Source organism: Athene noctua, chromosome 7 (assembly GCF_965140245.1).
Source record: "Athene noctua chromosome 7, bAthNoc1.hap1.1, whole genome shotgun sequence".
Lineage (NCBI taxonomy): Eukaryota > Metazoa > Chordata > Aves > Strigiformes > Strigidae > Athene > Athene noctua.
The window spans coordinates 8,645,358-8,663,438 of NC_134043.1; the positions used below are offsets into that span (position 1 = coordinate 8,645,358).

Genomic DNA, 18,081 nt, shown 5'->3' on the forward strand with positions numbered 1-18,081 from the left:
AACCCAGCCTCTCTTTCATGTATCGTTCTGGCTTTTTTTTGTTGTTATTGTCCTTTACCCCTCCTGGACACAGATATCTAAATTGGTTTTTCAGAAATCGGTCTCCTGCATTGTAATGGTGTATTATAAGATAATGATTGTTTTCTTTCAACTTTTTATAATATTTAATTAAGGATTCAAAATTATCTTTTTCTTTGTGTTGATTCTTGCTTAGAGGGGAGAAAAGTCCCTCAGGAGAACTGCTAAATTATTTCTTAGTAAGGCAGGCTTGTGAGGCTTTGTTTCCACCAGATTAGCTAAAATACATGCTGTCTGTTCACTTAAGTCACAAAGGCCTTGATTCTATGAAACGAGCTGTTAAATTCAGTGGAATGACTTCTGCCCAAAGTTATTCAATTTTGCAATAATTCATGCCAGAACAGCTTAAAGCTGGTAGTCACAGTAGCTTCTAGAGTCATCTAAGTTTTCTGCATTCCACTGACATAAACTCAGAATCTTCAAAATGCTGAAATTCTCATGTTATAGATATTTCCCAAGGTTTTCATAGTAGACCTTTATGTCCAGTATCTGTTCTGTAAGTTCAGGAAAAAAGTGCTTAACTATTTCACAATTGAAGAATTTTATTTGCCCAGTCCAGTTTTCAGGTATCTTAACATAAATGTATGTATTCTTAAGGTGATCTTCCACTTTCACGGTAGCACAAATTGCATGGATAAGGTAACAGTTTATAGTAAGCAGGTGATAGTAATATTAAATCTAATGTTCATTTCTGAAGCTAGCAATGTAGGCTCTGTATGCCATGTTTGCTGTTCCTTGGCTAAACTTTTGCCTAGTGAATATACCAGCCTTCTTTTCTCAGCAGTAATGCTATTCTGCTCTGCACAGGTCGAAAAGGTTGAGGATCCATTTCCCTGAAGTGGAAATCCCTGAAACTTTTTATGTAGCTGAGCCTATTTGGTTCATATTCCAAAGGATGATGGAATATGATCTACTATTTGAGTGCATGAAAGCTGATTAAAATTGCATCTTCATGGATTTATTCTGAATGCTGCTTCTGAAAGGTGAAAGCACAGAAATGAAGGTCTTTTCTTTCTAGATGATGGATCACAAGGATTTACATTTCTCAAAACTTTCATGTTATCTCAGACCTGATCATGGAAACAGCCCTCCTCTTGAAGGGAGAGAGGGAGTTAATATTGGAACATTTTTTCTGTATCTGATGAATCTTTGATTAACGCTTTACTGGTATTTATTATCATCATAAAGCTGTTATGAAATAGAAACTGTTAAATCAATTTTCAGAGGAAAATTTGATACAAAGCCACAAAGGTATCCTATGACAGTGCGAAGTCGTGAAGATGGGCTTCTCAGGTCTTAGGCTGATGTGTTAACTGCTGTATCTTCTTTTCTGAAGCAAATGTGGTTTGAGTTCGTTTTGTTCTTTGTTTTAGATATTATGGAAAAAGTAAGTCATAAATAGTTATGTTAAACATAATTTTTATATATATATATATGTAGGAAACACTGATGAGCTACCCAATAAACTTTTATAGATGACCTAACCTTTGTTTCATTTTAGTAATGTTCTATGAGAAGTAAACAGGGTAATGTTCAAGTGGTGCATTATTTAGAGATTTTTGGAGTGCATTTTGAAAGTCTCATACAGAGCTCTGTCCACAGGATTCCCATTAAACACAATGGGAGCCTCGTGGCTAAAATCCTGCAGAGCATTTTGAAAATGTATCCCGTGCTGTGCTGAAGATAGATGATTAAAGAATGAGTGCTTGAACAGAGAGGAGGGCATGAAGTTGTGACTCTCCATTTAGGGCTGTAGTTAGACTAAAAATCCTTCTCCAAACCCTCTTAAATGATCTCCTGTTGGAAGTCCTAGCTAATAGCTCTTCTGTTTCTGCAAAAGAAATACCAATACATTTTAAATAATTAACATAAACATTTGCACCTTTGAGATGCCTAGATGTCCTTCCATTTCTCTTTATATTTACCTTTTTTCTTGCTGTTCCACATTATTCTCTGTTTTCTTACATCTTGCTTACATTTTCATGTCCTTTTTTTCTTCTTTTCCTTAAAGTTCTCTTACATCTTTTATGCCACTGTTGCCTTTGTTTCTGGTCCTCATGTCTTATGTTCTTCGTCTTCATTGTCTCCTTAAGGTGCTTTCTCAAAAAATTTTTTTTTCTACTTCCCTTCTCTAAGTATTTTCTTCTTCTCACTTCTCCAAATCCCACTTTAGTTCATCCAGCTGCTCTATTTTGTGGGCCAAAGTAATGGGATATGCCTTTTCCGTCCCCTTTACTCTCCTCTCTGTTCCTTTGTTTTCCATGTTGGTAGCTGGCCCTCCCTCTGAAGTGTCCTGTCCTCTTCTCACTGGATTTCTGGCATCATACAGCTTATCTCCTGAACCTAGGAGATGAGACAGATTTCAGACACTGTCTGATACAATGTCTGATACAGGGGCAACATTCTGCGTGACTTCAGCAAGGGGAAAATGAGAGCAGGCAGTAGCAGAAGCACATACACGCAGCGAAGATCCAGTGCTCTTTCTATATATTTCAGTGGAATTCCTACATACAGAACCATTCCCCTGCTTTTATTCAGTTTGTCTCCAGGATAAAGAGATAAACTTCAGTAGCAATGAATTTGGCATTTTGAGCCTGTGTATTCTGGTGTAGTTTTTTTTCCTGTTGTTGCTTCACACAGTGGATAATGACTGGGAGAATAATGTGTTTGGAAAGATATGGGGAGTGCTTCATGGCGCTTCACACAGAGGCAAGGAAGTGTCCCTGCCATTTCTCTTCTGTTTTTTTTAATGCAGCTGTTATATCTTCTTGCATCTCATTTGCACCTTGATATTACTCTTCTTCCCTTCTTTTTCTTATCTTCTTTTGCTTTTGCTAGGATTGCACAGATTCAGAAAGGGAAACTATCAAAAGTTATTAATGACTAAATATGTCTAGGTCCTTCTGGATTTTTTTGTGTTTAATTCAGCCCTTCTTGTACTTTGTCATCAGAGCTGATGATACTGTATATGACGCTATTCCAGCACTCTTCTGTGTGCATTGCATGTATTTTTATTGCCTCATTATCAACTGCTTGGTTGTAGAAGATCTGTCAATATAATTTTAGAGAGACTACCACTACTTAATGATACAGGTAATTAAGCCCTTGGAGACCATTTTTCTAACCATATATTACTTATTTAGGCCATTTTGCTATGCTGCTAGGGTTTGGAAATCTACAACCAGTAAGCTTTCATTCTTATGTCTCTGACATGACATGGTTTTGTGGTTGTTTTCTAACCTCGAAGAGTAATTACTTCTACATCTTAGGTTTCTTCGGTAGTAGATATGTACTGCTGTTACTGAATCTGTCCTCCAGAAGAGTAAACTCCTTTTGAGCTGGGCACCATTAGAATAGGAAACAGTGTTGTTTCACGGCAGTACTGCAGGAAGCCTGTACAAAAGGAGGCATTCTTCAGGCTCAGGAGAAGACACTTGGCATTTGCTATCCTGGTAGTCGTTCCCAATCTACTTTGGGGAAAAACACGTGGTGGAGACATTTTATTTATATATTTTTTGTTTCATAAGTTGGTAATTTGGAGGCTAATGTGGAGGGTTTGTCATGTGAGAAGGTCTTACATGGAGAGGGCACCAGGGCATCACATATTCGTGAAGGGTACAGAGAAAACATTTTATCTTAGCTGATGGGCCAAGAACTGTCTCATAACCTCTGTTTGTGAATGTCTGTTTGAATGTCCAAAGCAAGCTCTCTGCTGAGAAGAAAAAAGGAAAGACAAATCCTAGATATACCTACAGCAGCACATTATCCCCCTTAGAAATTAAAATACTACCATATCATTATTTGTAGCACTGACATCACTTGGAATATTCCTACACATTTCATCCATCTTTGCTGATCTAACATGTAGAAGCTTTCAGATAGTCACAGCTGAAATGAAAATGTCAGTTTTTTTCTTATCATTATGTTTGTTCTTATGTTTATTCTTTATGAGCTGAAATTTAGAAAGGCTGAAGTCCAGAAAGTCAAAATAAACTATATATATCTTAAGACTCCATGTTGTCTTTAAAAGTACTTTTATGCCAGTCTTATGTTTGGGAACCAGTCATTGTTTCTTGCTGTTCTGTTGATTCTTGCTGTTCTTTGTGAATATCTGAGGTGACTCGTTTTGAGGGGATCCAAGTTCAAAGTGGGAAACTTTCTTGTTATACTCGAGTCCTGTGTATTTACATTTACAGGAGTTTGGCCTTTGGGCCTTTGTAGCTGACTGTACAGTGTCAGGAAGGGGCTGGTGCTATCTTGTGAATTCGATTTTTGATGTAAAATTTAGATTATTGAACCAAACCAGGAGTGGTTTCTTGATTATTTTTTTTTTTATTTATTTAGAGTCCCATTAGCTCCACTAGTAGTTAATTTTTTAAAGGCATTAAAGTCACAAATAACATTTTAAGGGAAAAAGAATGCAAGAATTTAATAGATTTTACAGTCTTTGCCTCTGAAGCTATGAGGACATGTTGTATGGTGTTCAATATAATGAAACTGTCTGAACAACTTAAATGGTATGCGTACTTAGTAGTCATTTAATCAAAAGAATTAGATATCTTTCTGTACAGAAATAATATGCATGCTCACTAGCCACTTAATCAGAAGAATTATATATTTTGTTTTACATATAAGTGACTGGGCAGTCAGAGAGGCTGAAAATAAATCATGATTTCTGCAGAAGAAAAAATAAAAGTCTCTCCTCTTTCTAGCTTTCTTCCAGCTGTTGTCTGTACTCTGGACAGCACAGGTGGGTGTCTACCACAGCACTCACAATCTGAGCCTGAAAGCTTCATGATGGGCTGTGTAGTGTGCAAATGTGTAAGAACAGCTTGTTTGCATTGTGGAGGGTTCTGCAAATGCTCATTGATGACAGACTTCGTTTTCTTCTTGCATTTCTCTTGTACCTACTTCAACCTCACAAAAACTGCCTCTCTCCACATAGCATCTTTGCTATTCTTGGGGAACACTTTATAAATTTATGTAACTATGTCAAGGTGGCCTTGGTACCTCCTTGAAACTGTGACGCACAATTAAACAAGAGCTTTTGAGTTTTGGGTGACTTTACATTCCTGTAAGTAACTAAGAGCAGTAGTGGTTTGTCTGTGTCCAGGTGTCTACATGCAAAATTATATATGTGTATTTGGAGGAGCTGGTAGATATATCTATCCACCTATCTATGTATTTGCAAATATGGAGAAAAAAATATTTGTTTAAAATGTAGAAAACAAGTAAAAAAGTGAAGAAAACCCACCATCATTTGAATATGGAAATATTTGCAGTCTGATTGTATAGTTGTCTGTAATTTTTCTGATGTTTTTAGTTATGCTGAAAGGTTATGACTAGTTCTGGTGCCTCCAGCATGAATAGAGTTTGAATTTAAGAGCAGATGTTTAAGCTGACATGAGAATTATCTTTCTGTACGTGTCTGGTTCTATCCACTTATAGTTAATGAAAATATCTCCTGTTCTAAGGTCCCAAATATGTTTCTCAGGAATTGCAGGAGGGACAGTCCTCCCATTTGAAAAATCCTTTCAACTGCCTGTGAGAAACTTTTTGTGAGGCTTAGTCTTGGACAGTTTTTTGTTTAATACTCCATGCCTGTAACTTACAGAACCATATACAGCGCTGGTGATGGAAGACACCCATACAGTCCATATGGCATTTGTCTACCTCTCAACACAAAAATAAAATTACCACTGGTTTCTGTTGCAGTTCAGAAACTTTTTACGGTAGGTATATATTTGATGAGTGAAATCTGCATGGCTGCAAGAGACAATGGAAATATTTCCAGCATTTCCTGGCTCAGATGGTAGTTAGAACATTTTCAGGGAAATGGCAGGTCTGCCATTGGTGATAACAGATTTGAGACTTGTGTGGGAGCGATGATATACCAGTGCTGAGGTCTTTCAGAATCCTACCCTACTTCTCTGAGGCTCAGGGCATATACACACTATTTTAAGGAGACATTGAAAATTCCTAATGGGTTCAATGATCAGTGATTCAACAATGTTGTACTCATCTTCCAACTCTGTGTAATTTTCAAGTGGTGGTACAGTCTAATGGACAGAGCACCTGGTTAGGTCATCCACTCAAAAGAAGGATCATGTAAATAGAGCTTGAGATCTACTTCATTCCAGAACAGCCTTGTGATACTTGCCTTCATCACACACAAGATATTTTATTCTATGTTCTACTCCCTGCCCTTCAGGCAAGACTTTTGAGTATGTTATTAGAAAGAGGGTTTAGCATGAGTGTGTGGAAATAACATGGCTTGAGCAGCTTGGATTTGCCACCAGCAAATGCCACAGGGTTGAACTGGCTGCTCAGAGGCTCTGGTGGGGAAAGGGCCATGATGATGCAGGAGGAGAATTTGCGTTGGTATTTCTGGATTGATAAGCACCTGTACTGATGAAGAGAAAGACTAAACATAAATTATACATTGTATGTTTGTCCTTCTGTTGCTGTTATAAAGGATATTCCTAGTTTAATTTCCAAATAAATACTAAGGATGGATATTGGGCATTCTGTAGGCTTTGGCCAGCACACTGCTATAAGGCATCTACTATTGTCATATTCTAAGCAGCACTGAAAATGTGGAGAAAACCCTTTGGGGTTTAAAGACACAGCATTTCCCAACTGTCAGTTCTCTTAAGTTTATCATATATCTGTTTTCACTTCTCTCTTTACTTTTTTTAATCCATTTTCAATATCTAAATTCTGCGGAGAAGCTTCTGTCTGTCTCCTGGCTACCTACCCACTTAAAGCAATGGCCCAACAGCATGCTGCAGCGTCACCCCAGTAGGTTTGTGGAGAACAGCGGGCTTGGACACAGCCCCAGGAACGAGGGGCCACTTTGTCCTGAGGATCACCGTAGCTCACTATGCTCAAAGGACAGCGGAGGGTCTCGAGGCTGTTGGTGTGGCTGGCAGGTCACTGCACAGTCTGGAGATGAGCCTGCAGATCAAGGGGAGAACTGAGGAGAGCAGGCAGCCATGTCTAGAACTAATGGAAATCCTTGGGGTCAGAGGGGAGTAAGCAGAGTTTGCAGTTCAGAGTGCCACTAATTTAATTGAAACCGGGCAGAAGGAAAGACACTCCTACAACAGTGCAGTGAACAGGAACTGCTGTTTGAGCTTTTTTAGTTTCTGTTATGTCTTGTAAAGCCACTTCAATATTTTCCCTGTTTTAAAAAAATCTGGTGCTTAATCTAAAATCTGGATTTTTTATTTGTTCAGAGTTGAGGTGGGGTGTTTACTTTGAAACCTTTTGGCTGTTTAACGAACTCACCATAAGAAGAAAGTCTAACCTGACGCATTACAGAGCCCTGAATGGAGTGGTGAGGCAAGTGGGATGCAGGTAACCCCAAACCTGAAGTTTGAAACTGCGTATGAGTAAGCAAACAAATTTATCTGGGAGCTGAGCCAGAGAGAAGAAGCTTTTTGTTTGATTGGATTGTGGGTTTAGAGAGAGTCGGAAGGCTTGGACAGAGGCACAGAATTCTGCCACCAAAGCCACATTGCAGTCTCCAAAGAGACAACTGAAATCCATCTGGAGCAAATACTGGCTGGTTCACAGGTGAACCAAGAGCTGAAAGAACTAATAAACCTCATGGGAACCTGTTTCTTTGTCTGTGATCAGGCAGAAGGGAGGGGTCAGACTGCACAAGGAGCTGAAACCCAGGCCACATCTCCAGGGAGGCTATAACTGAAAATAGAAGAGGCTTAAGCTGGAGACTGTTTAAGATAGGAGCTGGAAAAAAATACCCACCTGAGAATTTTGATTGCACAGAAGTTAAACTAAAGATGGAGAAAGAACTGTTATTGGTATTTTTCTCTAAGACTTTAAAAAAAGTCCTGCACCTGCTGTACGTCATGAGGAGAAGGAAAAAGCTGAAATACATACCTCAACTGCTGCAGTAAGGTTCTGTAGAAACCTTTGGACATGTCTTTGTAAGGCAGTAAGTATCAAGTTGAAGGAATTCTTCTGCATGTGAAATAACCAATACACCAAGTACTGTCACCTCAGCTTGAGCGTGATGAAAAGGGAAGATGATAGCACCTAGCAAAAGGTAGCTGCCAGCCTGTGGAAATCTTGATGGAAGTAGGTCAAGGAAGAAGGGGTTGAAACTATCATGCACCTTCTAGAGCATGACCTTCTAGAACTACATGTCACCTGTCACTTGGAGGGAGAATCATAAAAAGGGCTGTGTGGGATGTGGCTGAGCAGAGCATGGGCTATAGAGAGTGTTCATTCCCTGTGATAGAAGGGGAATCAAGGATCAGGATACATGGAAAGGATTTTTTTCAAGGAAAACTTGCTCTGTCAAGGACAGATTTTACATCTGGGGACATCAAGCCTTTCTAAGGGATATGCTACAAAGAACAGGGGAAGAGAATGGGTTTCCTCTGCAGTGACACAGGGCATAAAGGCATGTCCTACACAATGGAGAGGTTGGTCAGAGAAGATCCTATTCATGTGTGAAATTGCTGTGGCAAACTGTGAGAGACACCTCTCTCGAGGAAGGGAATCAATAAACCTAGCTGAAAGGGGGCTGAAAGACCTTTTGGGGAAGTGGGAAATATACAGGGAAGATTTTGGAGAGTTACAGGGCTGAGAGAACTCTTGAGCCTCCTTGAATCAGTGTATTTGAGGGAAGATTAATTCCTGTATGGTTTTAAAATCTTTGCTTGGGGAGGACCCTAACATAATAGCCTATGGCTTTGGTCCACTTGAAACGACAGAAACGGGAGATGCACAAAGTGGGCAGGTTTTCTGACCATGTCCCAGCATTGCTGGGGGACGGCATGAAGGAGGTGCCCATTTATGAAGGTGGCAATCCTGAGAAAATTGAGCGGAAAGTCAGGAAATCAACTGCCTAGCAGTGGTGCATCATCCCCAGCAGGGTTCTCTCTCGCCTGACCTGGTTGAAACTGTGCTCTGGGGCATGACTCAAGTTGCAGCAGTGGGGCCAGGCAGGAGATGGAGGCAGCAGAGCTGTCAGAAACATAACATCAAGAAGCTTTAAAATCAAGTCTCCTACAGCTCAGTGGGTCCTTGTGGACAGGTCCTGGCTTCCAGGCAAGATTTGAGTCGCAATAAAAATACAGAGGAAGCTTCCTTCTGCCATCTTGGATTCCTGAGTGCCCTATGTGCTGCTCCCTGGGCAGGGAACAATGTTTCTTCCTTTCCAGAGATTCCTCTGGCCCCCTTGCCCAGAAGCAAAGCCAGAATAAATAACTGTATGTTGGAGTTGGATTGGTTTCCTGGTATTCTCTCAACAGTACAGGACAAATTACTTCTTTTAAATGTAGTAATGACTGATTTTGTGTCGGAAGGAATAGCAGCAAGGACCTGTGGATCATAAATTCAAGTCCTCTGCTCTTGACCCTGATGTGTAATTAATTTCATAAATGCTCAACTCTGGCTTAAAACTGTTTAGGTTTCTCATTCTGTTACTCTACCTGACAGGCTGGTTCAGTCTCACTTTTTCAAGGATTAAAAACATCCTCTTTCCAGCCTAAATGTGACTGTAACCCCTATATTCCCATCTTGTTTTGTCAACCACTGGCCTGAGGTTGATGTAGTTTTCTCTCCCAGTTTACTTCTTCTCACTTCTTCTTTTGTGGAAGTCATACCTTTGTAAGCCCTTGGTCTCTTAAGTTTAGCAAGATAAGTTGTTTAGTCTCTTCTCATGACACAGACTCTCTGTTCCTCTAAACCACAGAGCTGTCTCTTCAGTGAATCCTCTCTGAACAAGCTGCTCCTGAACACTGGTGCTTGTAATTGCAGATAATATTCCAGATGAGATCTTGACAGCACTTTCCACAGTAGCATTAATATTTTATGTTCCTTAAACTCTTATATGCCATGCACAGATTCTGGTTTCAGAGTGCTTCATTTCATCTGTTTTATGCTTTGAGAAATTTATCCTTAGTTTAGGACTAGTGGAGGACTCTTTACCTACTCTAAACTGACATTTTGTCAAGAAACTTGAAGAAGCTTCTATCAAACATGGGTTAATTTATTTTTCCCCTAAAGAAAATATATTTTTTTAAAAAGAAAAAATGAAAGGAACACTTCAGTTTTAAGAAAACTTCAATTTTCTATTCAAATAATAGTGTAACAAAAAATTTAATGGTACTAAGGGAGATGCTTCAGATGAATAGACAATAAATAGAACACTAAAGAAAGGGGAAAATAAATGTTTTTAAATAGTGATTGAAGAATGTAGACTCAGGAATGGTGAGCTTTAGAGACTGTTTTTATGGATTGTAACAGCTTGATAGTTACATAAGATGCACAGAATCCTTGGCAAAACAGGTGTTTTAGCATAGTCCAGCAAGCAGGCAGAATACACGCGTGGGGGATAGCTATTCTAGATGTAATCGGCAAGTGCTTCATGTTGGAGTGGGTCCATCTAGGATATTAGAATCATGAAGAGAAGAGAACCTTTCATGGTTACCAGAAGGGGGAAAAATATAGGTCGATGTGTGGAAATAACTTTTCATAAAACTCCTAATTCTTCTGTTTCACTTCCAAAATTTACATGTCCTTTCATTGGAAGCCTTGTTCAGGGAGCAAAATATGGGATTTCAATTTAAATTTATAAAGACTCCACTCATCTTGCATTCTTCAAAAGAATTTATACTAAATCCGTCTGGCATGTACTGTCACTTTGGAGAGTATTATAGATCATAATATAACAATCGCTTTTCAATTAAGGTGCCATTAATTCATGGTCCAAAGATTCCAATTTATGAGAACAAGTCTCGATTATTATCCTGTGCTGTGTTTGGTTAAGCAGTCCTTCCTAAAAACGGACAACTGGAGTGCAAGGGAAGCAGCAGCTTACAAACTGCAAGAGTGCTACCCATCAGAGCTTTGCAGTAAATTTGTCTGTAAGCATATTTAATCTTCTTGTTGACAGAAACTAGTTTTCTCTTTCCTTATTCAGGTATTCCATGGGTACCTAAACCTTGTAAGATCCTCTCAGTGCTGGTTTTATAGTGACATGGCCACACAGACAGTGTCTCTGTAATGCCTGTAGTTCAGCTTTGTTGCTGTCAACTCTTACGAACTTCTGTAATAACTGCAAATGACAAAGCAAAAGTCTCAGCTATGTTTAACTGAGCTCTTTGTCATGTTGCAAAGCTTGTTCTGTTGCACAGAAATCTGAGAACTGATGGGAGGTGTTTGTAATGAAACTCTGCTGGCTAGTCCCTATAAGGCTGTTCAGCAAGATGGGCCTGTTGTCCAAAATAGATCGTATGAATTTGACTAAAGATGAAATGACCTATTGAATTTAAGAATTCTTTATAATTTTTCTGAGCTGGTTTCACTGATGATAATAATAAGCAAGTAGACTATATTTTCATTAATACTATTAGGCCTCAATTGAAAAACTCTGATTTTAGCGATAGTTGAATTTATTCTTTCTCCCATTTTTGCTTCTTTATTAATTTGCAATAACTTTATGGAGGACAAGATTTGGAACTGTATATGCATATATAAACACAATAATTAAGAATCCTATTACACCATTAATTTAAAAATGACATTATGAACATTTTAAGAGATGAAATCTTTCGGTGAGGACTGCACAGGAATTTATATTATGAACCAAAATTATTTGTCCTTCTGTGTAAAAGGCATCTGATTAAGGTCAGCCTATGAGCAGAAATGGTTACAATCTGCAACTGAAAAACTGCACCACTGTCTGCACTAGAGATTAGAGCTGGCTTGTTTTTATTCACATTTGGTCAACAGATGGTCCAACTATTCTGTGGGCATTCTGGCAAATGTAGAAGTCTGCACATCAATGACAAAAAACAGTCATACGAATAAGTAAAATGTCAGTGTTCATCTGAGTAGAATGTATACCCAGTGTTGTCTTCTCAAAAAGTGGAGTAGCTGGCTGACTTGAAAGGCAAAAACCTAGCAAAACATCACATTATTGCTAAATTAGCCAGTGCCTTTCATTCTGGTAAGACTGAAAGAACAGAAAGAATATGAGGCTTATATAAAAGATAATGTTACTGGCCTTTGGCCAGAGCAGTTAGCTAATATTTGCTGTCTCGCTGGATTGTTACCTTAGATATAAAAAAAAAAAAATAAAATTGGATATGCTGTGAATAATTCTTCTGCTCAATTGCATTTGCAAAGATGGTACACAAAGTCATGTTTCCCTAAACACAGTAGAAATAAACAACAGCAGGCAGTTTCTGGTCTGATATGCTAAGGAATACTGGCTCTTTTTTCAAGGTCACAGTTTTAATATACAGCGTATTTGGCAACATGGCTTAAGGTATTCCTCTCTCTCCTGCCTTCGTATCACCCACACCCCAGTGCCACAGCAGTTTTCCTTTTTCCAGCCCCTGTTCCAACTGGGATCTTTTTCCAACTGTGTCAAGGGATTGAGACAGCTTAGAAGGGAAAGAACAGAAAACATGAAAGGGAGGGTGAGAAAAACTGTTGCATCCACACAGCTGAAGAAGCAGCTGTACAGGGGTGAGAATTCAGGTGAGGAGATGGGGAGTGGGGAGAAGCGTGAGGACCTTCAGCTGGAATTGGCACTCAGCATTTTTTGTTGTGAAACCCAGCATCATTATTGTATTCATCGCTGCTTCTCTGGCTTTTGATCCCTTTCCTCCTCTTACCCATACTCATAGAGCTGAAACCAGCTATAGTCCCGGATCCTTTATTTGTGGTCAGCTTCAGTGACATCTCCTAAGCCCCTGGGATTTAATTTCTGATCCACCTTGAATGGGACCAGTGTTTTGTAGGTGGTTTCTGTTATTCCCAGTGGTCCTATTGTGCAAAGGAGCAGAACTCTTTATTCTGTTCAGCCTCTGTTCAGGAGGGTTAGCACCGGTATCAGCTTTAACATGCTTGATGAATGAGTGTAGATCAAAGACAACTTTTGCTGGTGTCTGTTGACACCTTCTAAAATGGAAGTGCAAACCTTCCTTCTTTCACTGATGGAACTGAAGCTGATTACGTTTTCATGGGATGGTAGTACCAGATTTTAGCCTACACTTGGTTTTTACATCCCTTTGAAAGGGCAGTGAAGGGTGAATGTGTTCAGCAGCTGTGCCTCTATAAACAAATGCACTGGCACACACTGCTGCACCCATAACATAGGGAGGAAATAATAGTAATGTATTTGTCAGTCTGTTGAAATTGCACAAACCTGACAATTGGCTAGAAATGTAGCAGGTTGGGGTTTTTTTAATCTGATTTTGTTCCTAAATGACGATAATTTTATTGTGGTGTTTGGTTACACTGTTGACAAGGTGATGTCTTTTGCACACATTTGTTTTTAATTTTTGTAACTGAGCTCCAGTAGGATTCTAACAATACAACTAATTACTGTGCATATTCAAAAGATAAAAGAGTGCCCTTAATGTGTTATTCATAACATGGAGTATGAGAACATTATAAGGCCAGGATTGTCTTTAAATATTCATTTCATGGTAGCCATGGATGCATTAAGCTCTTGTAAAGAACAAAACCACCGAATGCAACTCTTATTTTTTTTCCATACAATTGAGTTTTATAAATATTTTCATTCTCTAGAATGGAGGAGACAGTGAGAAATCTGCTACAGAGCCAAGGATCCCCAGGCCAGCATGGAGAAGGAACTGTCAGTATCATGAAGGTATATGAGGTATTAATGACTTTTTACCTGTTTTCTTCTTAGACAAGTTCTTTAGAACAAAATATCACACACTGATATAAATGTGTCTGGCATTGTTTCCTCTATTTATTAGTTATGCATACTTGTCAGTGGCAGTTGGTACCCTCTACATTTTCCCAGGTGTTCTCTCACCAGAGTTTTAAGGTTTTTCATTTTTATTATCACTGTGTTATCTGCAGTTGTTGCTCCTCACAGTTAACAGGGGACAAACTAGTTTTGAAGACTTTATTAAAGCACTTAATATTTTAAGTAATATATTCCAACATCTCTAGAAAACACAGATGCTTTTGACAACTTGACCTTCAGATTGTGATGGATAATTTTATCCACTCACATTCTTAATGGGGGTGAGGCTTTTATATCAAGCTCCATAGTTTCTCATTGCTGCTTCTGGCAGGTGTGTTTTATCAGCCTCATTTGGGGTAGAGAGAACATGTTTCAGGACAGAATTTAGGCGAGCAAAGATTTTAGAGGTTTTTAAATGGGAACCAGGTTTGTTTATGCTGTTTATAAGAAAGGAGAGTTTTGCATTTTCCTAATGCACTACTGTATTCTGGAAGCAGTGAACCTGAGGTGGTGGAAGGCCTTTTTAAGTGTCTCGAATCAGGAATGAGATACATCCCAGTTAATCAGATATTCTGAACATTAATTCTTTAAAAAAATCACTTAATGAAGTCAGTCCTATCCTGTATCTTTTTAAATAGAATAAGCATCCCTTATAAAGATATAAAATGCTGAAAAAATATGCTAGAGTCTATACTAGGTAACGATCCTTCAGATAAAACACTTTTCAAAAATTCTAGTTATATTAGTCCATTCTTACAACTGATGGATCAAAAATACAGCAATATAGCTAAACAAAAATGTATATTAGAGTATTTATCACGGTAATTAAATTTTCATTTTAAGCTTGGATTGAAGGGAAAAGAAACTTTTAGATTAACCTTCCAAAATAATCAGTTCTTCTTGTTAAAATGATAGCCTGTAAAATTTAATTTCAGAACAAATTAAACTTTTTGTTGAAGTTATAATAGAACATTGTGCTTTTAGAAACTGCTGATAAAAGCATCTATATTTTACTCACTACTGTTCTGGGATGCAAAAATGAAACTCAGTTCCCCACTCTTGGTTCAGAGTTTAAATCCATAATCCCTGCTCGCTCCTGCCATCATACAGTGGGTGTTCTGAAGCGAGCTCGGTGTCAGTGTCTCTCCTTCAGGTGAATTACTTGTCTGTCTGTTTATAACAGACATCTGGAAAGATTTTATTATCTGCTTTTCTCTACGCTGTCTGACCATGAAAATCACAGTAAGGTGGTACCATAATTCGGTTTTAGCTTCTTTGGGTTTTGTTTTTGCACTCTCAACAAGAAAGACAAGAAAGTATTTCAGCTTCTTTCCATTAAACTGAGGTTTTGAGTGGTCTTTTTTTTTTCTTTTCCACTAAACTGGAAAAAAATTAACTATGTGGTCTTTTGAAGTTTGAAATTTTGTGTGCTGCTTTCCTAGAGGGGAGATGAACTAGTCATTTCAGTTTCGGTACTTGTGTATTTCTGTGTAGTTTTTCCTCCATCTTTTATTTGTTTCTTAATTTTTAAAACAAGATTTTGGGTATGGATTTGGCTTTTTCTCCTTCGGGGCCATACTGACATAGGTATTTGTTGTCTCCCACCAGCAAGGAGAATGGGTACCATGGTGTGTTTTGGATAAAATCTCTTGGGTTTATTTTCTGATCAACAAAAGAACAAGGCAGTTCTGCCCGGTTAATGATAACAAGAACAATATTTTGTTTTCCTTCAGCTCTAACAAGCAGCCCTAGCAAACACCTAGCAAACTGTTGTCTAACCCCTTTTTTTCTGTTCTTTCTGGACATAGGGTTTTGTTTGAATCTGCTAGGTTGTAGCCAGGGTGGATTCCTCAGACCTGACCCTAGCTCCCTTATAGAGTGAAGCCATCTCCGTCCCAGGACAATAAAGCACCCATATACCTGTTACTCCAAGATTATTTTAAATCTTGAACTCCACATTGCATAACAGCTTCCTTCTTCCCCTGTTCGCTTCTTGTTCTAGGAATATTTTCAATCATGATATCAAAGTCAACTTGGTTTTTAGCAATTGTCATTTCTTCCGTGTTGCTGTATGCAATTTTCTTTGCTTATGAATGCCTTTTCCTAATTCATGACTCAGAAGCAACGGTTTTTCCTTTCCTGAAGGAATAACTAGGCTACTGCATCATATACCAGTCTGTGATTGGTGAAACAAGTCAGAAATATGCAACATTTCCATGAACGTTGTATTTTTTCTGAATTACTCTGACTCATTCATCTTCACATCCCTTTTGTTCACTTTTATGACAAATTTCTGAACAAATAGTTTGTTTTCTGGGAACTTCAAGGAATGGCTCTATTCACATGCAAACCAGCGCATTTCTGCCCTCCTATGGCTACCAGCTATGTAGGTCAGAGATGGGTTCACTTGTTTTGTGTCTGTTATTCAGTCACAGTAAAAACTATGCGTTTTAAGCAACAACCACATATTAATAATAAAAGCTAATACCTGAAAGGCTCTTCAATACAAATAGTCGGCAAAGAATCTGTGATCCAAAATGTTTAGAGTATTTTAACATTGAAAAGCATGTTAATAAAGCATTATATGAATCATTAATATGTTACTGAAACCAACTGTTTGAAAATCAGGGACAAATATATCATCTAAATATACAATGAATTTTATTGCAACTACTGTGTCCAGGTTTTGCAAGAGGCATCAATATTGCAATAGCAGCATTTCATTTGTATTTGTATTCATTTCCAAATTAATTCAGACAGTTTTTTGATATATTTATAAGGGTAATTCACAAATGGGAATAGAACTTGACTGTACAACCTAGTAATGTCTCTTAAAAACACAAATGTATTCAGGTTTTTGGCAACATGATAACCATATAATCATCCTGTATTTGTAAATGAGGTATAAATCTCAGCTAACATTTGAAAGAAAGATCTTTTGATCTGAATTCCAAGTGATATATATAAATATCTGCATCTACATACACAGAACTTATTGAATGTATAGATACTAACATTGTTTTGAAAGCCATTCTTTACAATCAGTACCTTATAGCACATACTCTGAATCATACCTTTTCTCAGTGATTACTATGATATGATCAGAACAACATGAGCAGTACTCAGTGCAGTAGTGTATCATATTTTACTGCAGTTTCACAACCACGTATTTCATAGCAAATGAGAGCATGACCTAGACAGTCTGCAGTGTGACTTATCAACCTATGTCTCGTATTCTCTGACACCATGGTACGTTAGTTTTAGTGTGTGAAGCCTGTTCAAATTAATATCTGAATAGTCATAAAAGATATCTCTGTGCAATAAATGCTTTTGATCTATTGACCATTGTCTACATATTTGTTTTTCACAAATCTAATTATTGTTCTGGGATGTATGAAATTGAGTTCTTATTATAATATCAATATGCCTGACTCCAGAATAAATATTCTTGCTAATGAACATTATATGTTGCATAGTGATCATGTTAGAAGAAGAATAATAAGATGAAGCCTAGAGCATGCAGTATTATTGCAATATTGTGTTAAGTCTTGCCAGGATCCTTACTTGAAGCAAAATATTCTAACCCTTGCCATAGAGCTAGCTTCCCTATGGGAATTTCATTTTCTGAACTTACAGATGGATGATGTGATTTCTTTAGGGTAAATGAATTTAGAAGCAGGATTGTAAATAAAATTCTCCTCTGTTATCATTTTACATAACTGAGGGAAGATTTATAATGAATGCTCATGTAAATGTAGACAAGAATATGTGTGATTTGAATTGCTGTGAACCATCATATTTTTTGCTTAAAAGTTCACTTGGCTAAAAGGCTCTAGTATGTAAGATCTTTATGATGTTTCCAAGAGGCATTGTCCACCTAAAAGTCCATGAAAGGCCAAACCAATATCTCATATATTAATATTATTCTCATTCAAGACACAAGTAATTTATTTAAGAAGGAGAGTGATCCCCAGAAATAATTGTGTGCAGTACTTAAACCAAAAACATTAAAACAAGCACCCCACAGACTTCCCTTACTGTTTATCCTTGTGATTTGGTTACCAAAACCTAGAGTCTCTTTTCTGTTAAATCACAATACTGGATATCTAGGTAGAGTCTTACCTGACTACAGATCACTCAAAGACTTTGAAGGGGTTTTTTAACTCCTTTTGACTTTATGTCAGTGTACAGCGATCAAAATAGATGAGGGAGAGAGTTTGTTGTAAGTTCACAATTTG

The 18,081-nt window shown here is 38.0% G+C and overlaps 1 protein-coding gene across 3 annotated transcripts in view; it reads left to right on the forward strand.

Annotated features, from left to right (window-relative positions):
* The window catches only part of NCKAP5 (NCK associated protein 5), a 254,198-nt gene that overhangs the window by 92,229 nt on the left and 143,888 nt on the right, over positions 1-18,081 (forward strand). For 2 of the 3 annotated variants that reach the window (XM_074910863.1, XM_074910864.1), the window contains one exon: positions 13,657-13,747. The exons of the other annotated variant lie outside the window; for it this stretch is intronic. In XM_074910863.1, the coding sequence (XP_074766964.1) occupies positions 13,657-13,747 (91 nt within the window). The remainder of the gene's footprint in view (positions 1-13,656; positions 13,748-18,081) is intronic. 3 annotated transcript variants of the gene reach the window in all.